Below are 16,029 nucleotides of genomic sequence, written 5' to 3' on the forward strand. Positions count from 1 at the left end.
TTTTTATTGAATTTCAGTTATGACTATAATCATTAAATTAACAAAGGTTATCTTATTTAATCTTTCTAGGAAAGGTTGTATTATCTGCCGTTCACAGGTGAAGTTAAAAACTCAGAAGGATCTTTCCCAAGATTATAAAATTATAAATAGCAAAGCTGGGTTTTACTTATAGACCTCACAAAGTAGTATTTCAGTAAACAAATGTTTTCTTGATCATGTGCTGTGTCAGACATTCTTCTCAATGTGTTCATATACCATTTAACATTTATTCCTTATATAAGAGCTGAGAAATAAGTATCATACTTATATTTTTTTGTATTTTTGTGAAATATTTTTGTTTGTATTTTTGCATACGGGTGCATAAAACAGTTAAAATTCTAGATACTTGAACATTCCTTGATTCACCCATAAAAAATTTATGAATTCATATGCCCCTCAATAAATTATGAACAATGAACTGAACATAAAAGTTATGGGTGGATCAAGGAATATTCAAGTATCCAGAATTTTAACTGTTCTATGCACCCGTGTGCAAAAAATAGGTCTCCATAATCTAAACAGTGTTTACAATTTAAAAAAAAAACAAAAAAAAACTACAACCTTAAATATATTTTTCTATGTCTTTAAATTAGCCCTGGTTACCTTTCTTTTTCTATGACCTCTTCATTATGTTTTCAAAGTGTGAGTTGAGGCTTTTTAAAATAAGATGAAACAAAAATGTAATTGCGGGAAATCATTCTAAGCCATATATTTTATATATGGGGATAACTAAAAATTATACTTTTTAAGATGTCTTATGGTAAATGTAATAGAATAATCAGTTTTAAAAATCATTTTGGTGACTTTAGATCACAATCGTATACACGCCACAGATGTCCTACACGCAGTTTGGTTTCTGACAACAAGGCCAATTCCTGGCTTACAGCAAATCCACGGTGATCATGGTACAGGAAACACAACAGGTACTTCTTTCTGCAGATCTTCCTTTTAAGTAATAAAATTAATCAAGCTACCTATTTTCATTACCTTTCAAATTTTTCAGTAACTAACCTTTTATACAAAGGGCCATGTAAGTTTTTATGTATACTAATGACATGCAAATTAGGAAACCTACCACTCATCTTAAGGGCTAAGTTAAGATCCAGTACCACTGAGTCTACCAAGTCTCTTCTGTGTCCCATCCTGCTGATACACCATTGAGATAACTACTATCCTGAATATTATATTACTAGAGGCCCTGTGCATGGATTTGTGCACTGTTGAGGTCCCAAGTCCTGGCCTATGGGATCAGGCCAAAAATAGCTCTCTGATGTCCCCTGAGGGGTCCCGGATTGCGAGGGGGTGCAGGCCAGGCCGAGGGACCCCACCAGTGCACAGGAGGGCTCCAGGGCATGCCTGGATCGTTTTGCCCAATTGCAATCGGCTGGACCCCAGTAGCAAGCTAACCTATCAGTCAGAGCATCTTCCCCTTGGTGGTTAGTACAAGTCATAGTGATTGGTCAAATGAACAGTTGGACACTTAGCATATTAGGCTTTTATTATATAGGATGATAATCATTTCCTTGCTTTCTTTTAATTCTTGTTTCTGGTTTTTTTTTTAGATATATCATGTAAATATTCCCATTATTTGAAAGCCTCACATATAACTTAAATGAATTACAAAACCTTTTCAAATTTTGCTCCCAAAGAAGTTAGTTCTGTTCCTCATCATAGTATAATTATTTATGCAAATATAATGAATTATAACATTGATGGTTCTCTTATTCTAGCTCATAAAAGAGTGGAGATATGCTTTGGATCTCTAAAAAAAAAAAAAAGAAAGAAAAAGAATGGATAGTCTGGCCGTCGTTACTCAGTGGTTGAGTATTGACCCACGAATCAAGAGTTCAGTTCACAGGTTCAATTCTTGGTCAAGGCACATTCCTGGATTTTTATCTTGATACCAAGTAGGGGTCATACAGGAAGCAACTGATGTTTCTTAGTGATGTTTCTGGCTCTCCCTGTCCCCCTCAAATCCATAAAAAAAAAAAAAATGGAAGAAGAGGGAAGAAATATTTCAATAATATATAGACATATGCACACATGGACATAATTTGCTCAGTAACAAATGTCTGAGAAATATTACCAGACTAATCAGTGTAGTAGACAGTCATTGCTTTACATTCTTTGGTACTTGAGTCTGAAGTACTGCCATTATTTGCGTGGAGCCGGGCATGGAATGCGAGTGCCTAGGGGACCACTCTCGTTAAGCACAACTGGCTCTGCGGGATGAATGGAAGGCCTGGTTAAGGCGCCCGATGCCAGGGCTCCTCAGACCCCAGAAAAAGTGTTGGTTGATATAAACAGCAGGATGGTGGCCATGGCCGTGGGAATCCTCTAAGGAGCGTGTAACAACTCACGTGCCGAGTTGAGTAGCCCTGGAAGTGGATGGCGCTGGAGCGGCGGGCCCAACACGGCGATGGCTAGCGGTTTTCCGGCTAGGGGGATGGGAGCCTAGTCAGAGGGGTTCCTGCCCCCCCCCCACACACACACACACACATACACCCGGCGCCCTCCCACAGAGCAAGCTATGCAGAGATGAGTAAGAGGGCCGTGCAGAGAGCCTGGAAGCCCAGGGCGCGGCGCAGAGGAGCCGCTGCAGGCGCAGACCTTGGTGGTGGCAGTAGATACTCCGAGAACTTTGCAGGTGGAAGCGGAGAAGGGTTCCTTCCATGTGAACAGCAGTTGAACATCGGTCCTCGGTCCTGAGAGATGGGCGAGCGCCGTTCCGAAGGGTCGGGCGATGGCCTCCGTTGCCCTCGGACTATCAGAAGGGAGTCGGGTTCAGATCCCCGAATCCGAAGTAACGGAGCGGGAGGGGGCGGGGGGGCGCCGGGAGAAGGAACTGATCCCGGAGAAGCGGGCAGGATCCCAGGGAGAGTTCTCTTTTCTCTGTGAAGGGCAGGGCGCCTGGCCCTGGCGTGGGTTCGCCCGAGAGGGGACGTGCCTCGGAAAGCACCCGGTGAGCTCTCGTGGCCCTTGGAAATCCAGGGAAGACGGTGTAAATCTTGAGGGTAGGGGGGACACCTGTATCCGCAGCAGGTCTCCAAGGTGGACAGCCTCTGGCATGCTGGAGCAGTGTGGGTAAGGGAAACCGGATCCGTCTTCGGGATAGGGATGGGCTCTCGGGGTTCGGTCGGTGGGTCCCGCTGGGGTGCGAAGCGGGGCTGGGCGCTGGCTCACCCCCACGGCCCTTCCTGTCCAAAGCCCGGACCCCATGTGCGGCTCCCCACGTCGCTCTTCCCTCCTTGGTGGGAACGAGGCTGAAGGGGGGGGGGGGGGGGGAGGAATGGGTAGTGGGGGCCTGGACACCCTAGGGCCCGGCTTCCCCAACTCTGGACGCAGGCCAGGCCCTTCCTATGGCGGGTGCCATGGGGAAGCCTGGGGTGAAGTTAAGGGTCCCCTTCTCGCCTCCCAGCCGCCCCCTCCACACCCGCCTTGGTTAGGCAGGTTGCCTCGCCTCGGCCTAGCAGCCAACTTAGAACTGGTGAGGGCCAGGGAACTCCGACTGTTTAATTAAAGCATGGGCCAGGGTGTGATTTCTGCCCAGTGCTCTGAATGCCAAAGTGAAGAAAGTCACTGAAGTGCGAGTAAACGCGGGAGTAACTGATGCTCTTACGAAAGCCAAACGCCTCGTCATCTAATTAGTGACACGAGTGAATGGATGAACGAGTCCCACTGTCCTTGCCTACTGTCCAGCGGAACGGAACCACAGCCAAGGGAACGGGCTTGGCGGAATCGGCGGGGAAAGAAGACCCTGTTCAGCTTGACTCTAGCCTGGCCCGGTGAAGAGACATGAGAGGTGCAGAATAAGCGAGGGGGTGGGATTGGGGGGCCGCTGGTGAAATACCACTACTCTGATGGTTGTCTTCACTGACTCGGAGAGATGAGGAAGAAAAATGGGGAGGAGGGAGCTGGCCCTGGCCCCCCTGGGAAAGGGGCTTCGGCCACTGCCACCCACCCTCACTTCCCACGTGTTCATAGCATCTTCATTTTTTGATCCTTCGATGTCGGCTCTTCCTATTATTATGAAGCAGAATTCACCAAATGTTAGATTGTTCACCCAGTAATAGGGCATATGAGCTGGGCTTAAAGCCTCATGAGACAGGTTCCTTTTACCTTACTGACAATGCGTTGCCATGGTAATCCTGCTCAGTATGAGAGGAACTGCAGGTTCAGACATCTGGTATGTGCTTGGCTGAGGAGGCAATAGGGAGAAGCTGCCATCTGTGAGATTATGAATGAACGCCTCTAAGTCAGAATCCCGCCCAAGCGGATCAATGGAGCCTCGATTGGCCTCAGCTGTCCCTGCCAGTGGGCAGCACACCCCGCTTTACATGGGGACCAGTCCTGTGGGGAGGGACTTTTGTCCTGGGAAATGGGGTGCATCAGGAAAGGGGGACACCCCTTTGTCCTTCACGCAACACACGTTCATAGGGAACCTGGTGCTAAACCCTTCGTAGAGGACCTGCTTCTGGGTCGAGGTTTCGTACGTAGCAGAGCAGTTTTCCCTTGCTGCGATCTATTGAAAGTCAGCCCTGGACACAAGGGTTTGTCCTGCTCCTGTCCTCTCTCCTTCCCAGGGGGACGGCCGCCCTCCTGCCCTCCTGCCGGGTGCGAGGGAAGGAAGAGGGGAACTGTGCATGTGGAATCGCCTCTCCTGACCCCGCCAGGGGCCTTTGGGCCCCAGGCTAGGACAGGGAAGTGAGGGTGGGTGGCAGTGGCCAAAGTCCCTTTCCCAGGGGGGCTAGGGCCAGCTCCCTCCTCCCCATTTTTCTTCCTCCCTCTCCGAGGAGCCCTGTCGACCAGCACTCCCAAAAACCTCCGGCTGTGGGGAAGGTTGCCTGGTGACTGCATTTGACCAGATAGCCGGGCCAGACTTAGTCTCCAGTGGCAGGTCAGAGTGGTCAGGTTGACCAGTTGTCTGTGGAAATGAGATTGGGGGCAGGGGACTGGTGATTGTGTGGTACTGAGGCCAAGGAGTGGATGAATGTTGACAGAATACTAAAAAATAAGTAAATAAATAATAAGTAGGACTAAGTCAAACGAAAAAGAACTGTACATCAAAGAAAACAAAAATGAGGGAGAGTTTTTTCAAACTACACACTGGATAAGGGGTTAATGCCCAAAAATAAATGAGAACTCACACAACTCAATAAAAACCCCCAAAAATCTGATTAAATATTCTTTTAAAGACGACATCTAAATGGCATCAGGTATACAAAAAGAAACTGACATCATTAATTATTAGGGAAATACAAATCAAAACTACAATGAGATCCCTTAACACTTGTTAGGATGGCTTATTATTGTTGTAAGTAGAATCTAACTCATGTAAGTAAACATAAGATAATCAAATTGCCTATAGGATGCCCCTCAGCCCCCTCGTGAGAAGGTTATATATCTTATGCTGCTTTTGCTTGTTCCTCAGAGTCTGATGATGGAACTAACGCTGGGCAGATTGCTTACATTTCTTCGAGGAGCTGCTCAATCCCAGATGAGAGCTATGGCTGCCTGTCTTCAAACATTCCTGCCTTGGAATTGATGGCTTTGTATGTGGCAGCTGCCATGCATGATTACGACCACCCAGGGCGGACAAATGCATTTCTGGTGGCTACAAATGCCCCTCAGGTAGGAAATACTTTAGCGGAAAGTTTAAAGAGTGATTCTGGAATTTTACAATCTTTTTGTGTATTCTTTTGTATAACATTCTCCAGTTCAATCATATGGCCATTACCTCGACATGGAATTGGATGTTAACACACTGGATGTTACCTCGACGTGGAATTGGACATGATGTGTACTAAAAAATTGGGGGTGGGAGGAGGGAAGGGGGAATCTCCTTCAATTAGGAAAGAACATGTTTATGAAAGAGTGACTCATTTTATGACATTCTGGAGTTCTTGTTTTCAGTATTTTTGCCTTTGATCAAAATGTAAGACTCACTCTTCCTTCTGGCAAGGTCTTTTGTATGGCTAGAAGCTATAATGATGAGCAACTATTATTTTTGTTGTCTTCTTTTTCCTCTATAACAGGGGTCTTCAAACTACGGCCCGCGGGCCACATGCGGCCCGCAGAGGAGTCTGATCCGGCCCGCCAGGTTTTTTGGGCAGTGAGCGCAGCCGAGGTGTTACAGTAGGAATTAGTAGTTCATATAGTCCGGCCCTCCAGCTCTCTGAGGGACCGTGATCTGGCCTCCACTTTAAAAAGTTTGAGGACCCCTGCTCTATAACATGCCTTAATACTCAGGCTCTAAATCTCTTAACTCGGAATATATTAATATGTGTAAAAACTCTTCTAGTACTACCTCATTTTTTTTTTATCCAATACAGCTGAGAAGGTGCAACATTACTGTACTATCAAATTTGCATAAGAGATAGGAATTCACAACAAATGGATACTCTAATAATTTTAAGCATTAGGACTTGGAACCAATTACTTGACTTTAAGTAGAATTTAGTGTGCATGTTTACTTGAGCAGCTGATTCCTTTATATTCTTTGTCTAAGAGGAAGCCTTACAGAGAGTGAATTCATGTTTTTCACTTTGTCATTCTGTATTTAAACCTCAGTTCTGATTCTTTCATCTTCTGTAGCCATTCTGTGTTCCTTTTCTCACTTTTGTTAATGTAAAAAAAAATGATTGAAATCTGTAAAGAATTTTTGTGAGTTTATTTGAGCCAAACTGTCAACAACTGCTGGGAAGCAGAACCTCAATGAATTGAGATAATGCTCCAGAGAATGGTAGGTTACATTTGTATTTATACATTGCAATCAAAGGAGGAATGTATGTGGGTTACATGAAATTCATTGGTGATAGATTGAGGAGGTGGGATAAAGCAAAACCGCGAGGTGGTGGGGGGTGGGAAAACCCCTGGGATTGGATAAAAAGTAAAATGATGGACACATACTTAGGTGGGTGCAGGACATATCTGTCCCGGTGCCCAGCCCATTTGGTTGTGCCCCAGGGACTCCAGAAAAAGGGAAGTTACAAGTTACCCAGACACTTCAAGGGTATGTTATCATAGATGCAAAAAGACAGACAAGCTCAGTTAAGGTAAAGGTTGACCTTGTCAGTGAAGATACCAGCCTTGGACCTAACTGCCCACCATAACTGCTTTTAGTTAAAGTTTAATTTTAGGCCATCCTTTGTGGTTACTTTAGGTCTCTGAGTTTGCAAGACTGCCATGCAGGCCTCCCCTGAACTTGTCAGGTCAGCATGTGGCCCTTTCATCTACACTTTTATCCCTTTCACACAGTCTCACTTTAAAATATACGGGATAGATTCTTTAGCCACAATAAGAGTAAGATTCAAGTAGGATTCGGAGATGAGTGGGAGGAGAATGTTAAAAGTGATGTGTAATTCATTATCCCCATTGAGACTTGTATCTATTAAAAGCTCATGATTTCCATAGGTAACTAATCTTAATAAAAGAAAAGCATTCAAATTAACCATCACTCAATTACATCCACAGCCAATCAGAGTGAGTATGCAAATTAACAAAGATGGGGGTTAATTTGCATATGCAGGTGCAGAGCGGTGTGAAGCCTGCTATGAGGGAAAGGGAGGCAGCAGAGGTAGCTACTGGAGTGGTGCTCCAGACAGAAGCCAGGACCTGCTGCTCCCGGGTGGCCGGGAATGGGGACTTGTTGGCTCCCGGTAGGAGGGGGCACATGCCGGCTTCCGGTCGGCCGGGGTGTGGGGACTTGCTGGCTCCTGGGCAGCTGGGATATCGTGCAATGAGTGTCTAGTTAAAAAATAAATTTCAACCTGATATCTATTCTCTTTCAAAGAAATTACCCACTAAGGAGCACATATTTTCTCATTTGCAGTACCATTCTGCAAAAGTCAATGCCCATTCTCTCTAGCCCAATACTTGATAATTTTTGCAAACCTCTGTTGAGTCAAATGGGCAGTAGCAGCAGGTCTTGGGATCTGCTGGCCTTGTTTGATTTCTGGTTACCATTTATTAGTTCTGTGACCTTAGGCAAATCAGCCTTATCTTTCTGACCCTCAAAATATGTACCTGATATGGTTAAAGGTAAAAGGAGGTAACACATGGAAAGTTTTCTTCCATTTTATGTATTTGAAAACCTCCTGAACTACAACATAATCACGTAGAAAGAAATGACTCACTGTTCTTTTCCACGCTCTGCTTTTATTAGCTTTGAGCGTGGGTGAGTCAGACTTGTTTATTGCTTTTCCTTCAAGAATATTAAAAATGAATGAATACTAGAGAAAAATTCTCACTTGCAGAGAATTTTTTTTTTAAAAAAGCTGTTATGATTTATGAAGTTTATACTCAAAACTTGTTCTAGTTCCTAACTTCCCATTGTTAAGAATTGTCCATAGATGGAGCAGTGGGAAACTCCGGAATGGAAAGGAAGTAGATTAGACAAAGTGTGACTGTTTACGTTGGGTTACATCGCTTTCCGTTCCAAACCCTTCGATGACATTCACCACATTCCTAGTAAGTCACTAGGATAGCGCAGGAGGCCCTGCTTGATTTAAACCCCATTGAGTCTGCCTTTCTCATGTTCACTCAGGTCTAGCCTCACTGGCCACCTTGCTGTTTTCTCCTGTACCTAGACACCCTCCCCGAGAGCCTGCTCCTGTTCTGTCCTCCCTGCCCAGGGTGCTCTTTCCCCACATGTCCATGCAGCTCACTTGGTCATGTCCTTCCATCTACAATTTCAGAAGCTCCTTTTTGGCACTCATTATGCTCCTTCCCTGCTTTATTTTTTTTCCAAAGCAATGATTGTTTAGGCATTCTGCATTCTGTTTTGTTTATGATGTCTTCCCTCGGTGGAATATATCATAAGGGCAGGGATTTTTGTCTCTTTTATTCCCTAATACTGAAGGGTCCCAGATTCTATTCCGGTCAGGGGCATGTGCATTGGTTGCGGGGGGGCGGCTGGTCGATGTTTCTCTTTCATCGATGTTTCTAGCTCTCTATCGCTCTGTAAAAAAATCAATAAAATATATTTTTTTTTAAAAAGGAAAAAAAATTCTAGATTGCTTGGTGACTTTCTTCTGCACGATATATGCTTTATTGCAGAGTTTCTTCTTTAATTGGGAAGAATGTGAATGTGTTTGGGGCTTGTTACCCAGCAGGTTTTTACTTATGTGTTTGAGTGAAACTGCCCTGTGATTTTTCTTTTTTGTATTATCTTTGTCAGATTTTAATGTCGAGGTTTGTAAGCCGACCGTTTTTTCATTATTGCCCCACTAACAAGACTTCTTAAATAATTTTTCCTTATCATTCCCATGAAATTTTAGTACTTAGAAGTAATGTATTTGTCTATGTACTATAGGCATATCTTATGTGCTTTGAACATAAAAAGTAAGACCCAGACCCAGACAGCCCGACCCCTATTGGGGCAGATCCAGACCCGGCGGGCCTCACCCCCGTCAAGCCCCGTCGGGTGGGGTCATAGCCTCAGGTCACCTGGCCCGATGCTAGGGCGGGGGGCTCGGCCTGTGGTCCCCCATCAAGCCACGCCAAGTGGGGGACACAGCCATGGGTCCCCCGGCCCAGGCTGGGGACATGCCTTGAGGTCCCCATCAAGCCCCACCTTAAATAGGAATCCCGGGGCCCAGGGAGCCAGACCGCCGCTGCGCTCTCCCGGCTCCCGGTGCTCACCCCTGCGGGGGCTTCCTTCCAGCGAGGGGGGGTTCCACCACCGAGGAGGCGCCGGTGTTGGGGGAGGGAGGAGCAGGGCGGATTGTCCTCAGTGCACCCCGGCGAGTCGCGCCATCGGACCCGGGGGTTTTGGAAGGCGCCACGCCGTGGAGCGAAGCGAGCGCGCACGGGGTCGGCAGCGATGTCGGCCACCCACCCGATCCGTCTGGAAACACGGACCAAGCGAACGGGCTTGGCGGAATCGGCGGGGAAAGAAGACCGTTGAGCTTGACTCTAGTCTGGCCGGGTGAAGAGACAGGAGAGGTGCAGAATCCCTGAGTCCCCGGGAGGGGGCGGGGAGGGAGGTTCGCCGGCCTTGCGGGCCGCAGGTGAAATACCACCACTCTGACCGTTTTTTCACTGACCCGGGGAGGCGGGGGGCGAGCCCTGCATTTATCTCCAGGCAGAAAAGTCAGCTCTTAGATACTAAAGGAAACTGCAGGAGTCGGGGGCTCGCACGAAAGCCGCTTTGGCGCAATGAAGGCGAAGGCCCCGCCGCCCGCCCCGCCGGCGGGCCGAGGTGGGATTCCGAGGCCTCCCCAGTCCGCCGAGGGCGCACCATCCGCCCGAAGGCGCACCGCCGGCCCGCCCCGTTAGGACCCTATGAAAGACGGTGACCTGTGCCTGGGCAGGGCGACACCAAGGGAAACTCGGGGAGGTCCACAGCGGCCCTGACGTGCACATCGGTCGTCCAACCTGGGTATGGGGGCGAGAGACTAATGGAACCATCTAGCAGCGGGTTCCCTCCGAAGTTTCCCTCGGGATAGCGGGCGCTCTCGCAGACGCGCAGTTTTATCCGGCAAAGCGGATGATTAGAGGTCTTGGGGCCAAAACGATCTCAACCTATTCTCAAAGGTTAAATGGGTGAGAAGCCGGGCTCCTTGGAATGCGGGTGCCTAAGGGGGCACTCTCAGTAAGCAGACCTGACGCTGCAGGGTGAACCGATCGCCCGGTTAAGGCGCCGGATGCCCGGGTTCCTCAGACCCCAGACAAGGTGGGGGTAGAAAGTAGGACGGTAGCCATGGCCGTGGGAATCCGCTAAGGAGCGTGTAACCACTCACCTGCCGAGTTCAGTAGCCCTGGAAGTGGATGGCGCTGGAGCGGCGGGCCCAACACAGCTGGCGCTGGCGGTCGGTGGGAGACCAGAGGGGACCGGAGCGCGGGCGCACGCAACCGCGCGACCGCCCCGCACCCGCGCCCGCTACGCAGCGACGAGGAGGAGGGCGCTGCGGGGAGCCCTGAAGCCTAGAGCGCAGGCGGGCGGGCCGACGGCATCGGGTCAGGGGGAGGTCTCCCGCGGGGCAGGGCCCGGACACCGGAGGACCAGCGGAGGCGGCAACCCTGGACCCGAGCCCGGCCCTTCCCCTGGATCGCCCAGCGGCGGTGGACGGCCAGCCGCTCCCGGGTGGCGACGGGGCGGGGGGGGGGTTCCCCGCTCTGCGCCGGCTCGGGCCGCGCGCGCATGCGCACTGGCCTTTCCCCGCCAGGACCGCCCCCGGGGCCGCGGTGCCGCGCGGCAACTGGGCCAGGGCCTAGCAGCCGGCTTAGAACCTCTGCGGACCAGGGGAATCCGACTGTTTAATTAAACAGAGCATAGCGGAGGCCCGCGGCGGGTGTGGACGCGATGTGGTTTCTGCCCAGTGCTCTGAATGTCAAAGTGAAGAAATTCACTGGGGCGCATGTACACGGCGGGGGTAACTGACGCTCTTAAGGAAGCCAAGCGCCTCCTCGGCTGATTAGAGACGCGCATGAATGGATGAACGAGTCCCACTGTCCCTGCCTACGGTCCAGCAGAACCACAGCCGAGGAATGGGCTTGGCAGAATGGGCGGAGAAAGAAGACTTTGGCTCTAGTCTGGCCCGGTGGAGAGCCAGGAGAGGGGCAGAATAAGGGGGAGGCCCCGCGCCCCTGCCCTGAGTCCCCGCGCCCCTGCCCTGAGTCCCCGCGAGGGGGCGGGGAGGGGGGTTCGCCGGCCTTGCTGGCCGCTGGTGGAATACCACCACTCTGATGGTTTTTGTGTTTGTTTGTTTTTTAATTTATTGATTTTTTTTTTTACAGAGAGGAAGATAGAGGGATAGAGTGTTAGAAACATCGATGAGGGAGAATCATCGATCAGCTGCCTCTTGCACACTCCCTACTGGGGATGTGCCCAAGGTACATGCCCTTGACCGGAAACAAACCCGGGACCTTTCAGTCCGCAGGCGGACGCTCTATCCACTGAGCCAAACCGGTTTCGGCTACTCTGATCGTTTTTTCACTGACCCGGTGTGGTGGGGGGTGGAGGGGCGAGCCCGGAGGGGCTCTCGCTTCTGGTGCCAAGCGCCGGGCCGCACGCCTGCCCGGGCGCGCCCCGCTCCGGGGACAGCGCCAGGTGGGGAGCTTGGGGCGGTCCACCTGTCGCACGGTAACGCAGGTGCCCTAAGGCGAGTGGAGCAGACCGGCAAAAAGCTCAACTTGATCTTGATTTTCAGTCCGAATACAGACCGTGGAAGCGGGGCCTCACGATCCTCCTGACCTTTTGGGTTTTAAGCAGGAGGTGTCAGAAAAGTCACCGCGGGGGAAACTGGCTTGTGGCTGCCAAGCGTTCATAGCCACGTCGCTTTTTGATCCTTTCTATCCTTGTAAAGCAGAATTCACCAGGCGTTGGATTGTTCGCCCAGGAATAGGGAACGTGAGTTGGGTTTAGACCGTGGTGAGACAGGTTAGTTTTCTCCTGCTGATGACGCGTTGCCATGGTAATCCTGCTCCTTATGAGAGGAACTGCAGGTTCAGACATCTGGGAGGAGCCAATAGGGAGAAGCTGCTGCCATCTGTGAGATTGTGAATGAATGCCTCTAAGTCAGAATCCCGCCCAGGCGGATGGATAGGGCAGCGCCGGGGGCCTCGGATAGCCGTCCCCACCTTCCCTGTGGGGACATCGTGTCCAACCATCTCGCCGCCTGCGCGTCAGGACCCGGGTCCGGTGCAGAGAGCCTTCCTCCTGGGAAAGGGGGTGCGGCCGGAAAGGGGGCCGCCCCCAGCCCTTCACGCCACACACGTTGGAACCATTCGTAGACGACCTGCTTAGGGGTCTGGGTTTCACACGTAGCAGAGCAGCTCCGTCGCTGAGATCTATTGAAAGTCAGCCCTCCGCCTTGCTTCCTTGGGGGTGGGGGGGGGGGGGCGGCCTGGTGTCGGGGGGGGGGGGCGGCCTGGTGTCGGAGGGAAGGGAAGGAAGGAGGAAGGAAATGCGCATGCGGAGCCGGCATCAGCGCCCGTTTTCGGGCCTGGCCCGGCGACCCTCACCTCCTCTTCGCAAACCCCGCCGGATTGGGACGGGAAAGCGGGGGTGGATGGCGGGCACGTGGCCCCCTTTCCCAGGGTGGGTCGAGGGCCGGCTTCCTCTTTCTTTTCCACGAAAATCCCGGTCGACCAGCACTCCCCGAAAAGGGAGGCCGCGAGGACTTTGTGCGAGGGAAGCGGGGGTGGACCAGATGTCCCGCCCGGACTTGGTCTGGGCTATGCTTCTCTGTGATTGGGTTGACCAGATGTCCGTGCAGATGAGATGAGTGTAAACAAGGGGCTTGGGGCGGGGGTTCTGGCAGGAGTGGAGCCAGATGAGATGAGCGGTTTGAAGACTGGGAGGGGAACCACAGAGAAAATGAATGCTGCATTTATTTTTATTTTTTTATTTAAACAAAAAGCCTTAAGTAAAAAAAAAAAAATTAATATATTTTATTGATTTTGTACAGAGAGGAAGAGAGAGGGATAGAGAGTTAGGAACATCGATGAGAGAGAGTCATCAATCAGCTGCCTCTTGCACACCCCCTACTGGGGATATGCCCGCAACCAAGGTACATGCCCTTGACCGAAATCGAACCTGGGACCTTTCAGTCCCCAAGCCAATGCTCTATCCATTGAGCCAAACCGGTTTTCGCAAGTAAAAATTTTATCAAACCTAACCTAGTAATATTTAGAAAAGATAACCCTGAACATGTTGCATTTATCATAGACTGCAAGACAGTTTAACAAAAATGAATCAATGAAATTCTCACCTTAACAGATTAAAGTTATAAATTATTTCACCTCAATGACAATAGAAAAATTTTTTAGAAAACTCAACATTGATTCATAATAAAAACTCTTAGCAAAGTTGGAATAAAAGAGAAGTTTCCCAATGTAGTGAAGTGTCATTAAAAAAAAAAAAAAAAAAACAACCTTAAGCAAAGTATCATATGCTTAGTAGTGAATCTCTGAATACTTTATCTTTGATATCAATAAATATGCCTACAATTCAAGATAATACTACAGATTCTAACCAGTATAATAAGGCAAGAAAAAAAGTAAAAGAAACAAGGACTAAAAAAAGAAGAAACAAAACTTATTAATCTCAGATGATTGTGCAAGTTGAAAAATTTTAAATCTTCAAATAAATTAGTAAAATGAGAAATTTTAGCAAGATTGGTAGGCATAAGGTTCAATATATAAAAATAATTATACTTTTATTATTTATTTGCTTGTTTATTTATTAATCCTCACCCAAGGATATTTTTTCCACTGATTTTCAGAGAGAGTGGAAGGAGGGAGGGATGGAGGGGGGAGAGAGGCAGAGGAAAAACATCAATGTGAAACAGACACATTGATTGGTTGCCTCCTACAGGAGCACTGAGTGCCCTGATTGGGGCCAGGGATCAAACTTGCAACCCGGGTACAGGCCCTTGGTGCCCTGGCTGACACACTAACCACTGAGAGACACTGGCCAGGGCAAATATAATTATACTTTTAAATGCCAGCTGCTGATAATTAGAAAATTAAATGCTTTTTGTAAAGATAGCCTTTATTATTAATAGCTTCCAAAAACATGAAGTACTTAGAAATAAATCTAACAAAAATATGCAAGATTTTGTCAGGAAAATATAAAACTTAACTCATATACCCTGAAAAATGAATGAGGAGAATAGTCCATGATCCCAGATTGCATCAATATTTCAAGATAAATCAATTTAAGAGTAATTATCTATTTAAAAATTCAGTGCCACCAACAATCAAAATCCCTGAAGGCAAGGATTCCTTAAACAGGAAAGAAAAACACTAACCATAAAAGAAACTTATTGAAGAATTGCACTACGTTAAATTTAAAAACACACTATTAAGAATATTAAAAAGGCTAGACACAGGGTGGGGAAAAAAACTATATGCAACACAACCAACAAAAGATTTGAGACCACGATATACAGAAAATTAAAAAAAAAAAAAAAAAAAAAAAAAAAAAAGATATGCAACACAACCAACCAAAGAATCAAAACCAGAATATACTGAGAATTCCTAAAATCAGTAAGAAAAAGACAACTAAATTATAACTTGAAAACTTGAACAAGCATGAACAAAATGGGAAATCCAAACAACCAAAAACCATTGCTAGCTTCATTAGTAATCAAGAAAATACTAATTAAAACTAACACGAGAAACCCAACAATTTAAAAAAAAAACTTTAAAGGTCAATATGAAGTGCTGATGTGTGGAACAAAGACACTCCCATACACTATATATGACAGTTTGACATTCTCTGGTAAAGTTGAAGATCTATATACTGTACAATTCCCCAAATCTACTCCCATGCATATATCCCATACAAATGCATGTGCCAGGATACCTATAGCTTTTGATGCTGATTGGCAAAGAAACCAACTAATCAGAACCAAACTGGCCAGCAGAGGAGGGCAGTTGGGGTTGAGATCAGACCAGCAGGGGAGAGCAGTTAGGGGGCGATCAGGCAGGCAGAGGCAGTTAGGGGCAACCAGGCTGGCAGGCAGAAGCAGTCAGGGTTGTGTACCAGGCCTCTAGTGTCTGTGTGTGTGTCTCTGTCTCTCTGTCTCTCTGTCTCTCTGTCTCTCTCTCTCTCTCTCTCTCTCTCTCTCTGCAAATAGACTGAACAGCAGAACAACCAGTTGCTATATAACATGCACTTCCCACACCAGGGGGCGTGCACAGAACATGACGGGTGTTGGCTGCAGCAGAATGGTGGGGCAGGTGAGTGGGGGCACCAGACCAAGGCAGGGTGCTGGTTGCTATAATTGGGGCAAGCCTCTGGTGGTTAACGAAAATTCTTGGCTCCTACGCACTGTGGTGCTGCCCAGCGCTCACACTCGCAGGCGCTGCTGGCTCCCAGCGCTGTCCCCAATCACTCAGCACCTCACTCAGCACCGTCAGCTGTCGGGAGCAGTGACTGTCGGCCCCAATCGTTCCTGAACACAAATTTCTTGTATACAATCTCTAAAAATAGGCAAAATTAAACTACTGAATATATTATTTAGGGAAGCATATCTTTGT

At 48.3% G+C, this 16,029-nt stretch overlaps 2 protein-coding genes and 1 long non-coding RNA gene across 7 annotated transcripts in view; 1 reads left to right on the plus strand and 2 right to left on the minus strand.

The window, feature by feature from the left end:
* Positions 1–16,029, minus strand: part of LOC311627468 (uncharacterized protein) — a 228,795-nt gene that overhangs the window by 195,921 nt on the left and 16,845 nt on the right. The window lies entirely within an intron of this gene.
* PDE3B (phosphodiesterase 3B) overlaps positions 1–16,029 on the plus strand; it is a 131,382-nt gene that overhangs the window by 103,573 nt on the left and 11,780 nt on the right. For both annotated transcript variants that reach the window (XM_084893976.1, XM_084893977.1), the window contains 2 exons: positions 849–962; positions 5,471–5,670. In XM_084893976.1, the coding sequence (XP_084750102.1) occupies positions 849–962; positions 5,471–5,670 (314 nt within the window). The remainder of the gene's footprint in view (positions 1–848; positions 963–5,470; positions 5,671–16,029) is intronic.
* On the minus strand, positions 969–11,640 carry LOC311627469. Its single transcript, XR_014795922.1, has 3 exons — positions 10,782–11,640; positions 4,159–4,237; positions 969–4,059 (listed from the first exon to the last, which is right to left on the minus strand). It is a non-coding gene; the product is annotated as an uncharacterized lncRNA (long non-coding RNA).

Source organism: Pipistrellus hanaki, assembly GCF_964339955.1.
Source record: "Pipistrellus hanaki genome assembly, chromosome: 9".
NCBI lineage: Eukaryota > Metazoa > Chordata > Mammalia > Chiroptera > Vespertilionidae > Pipistrellus > Pipistrellus hanaki.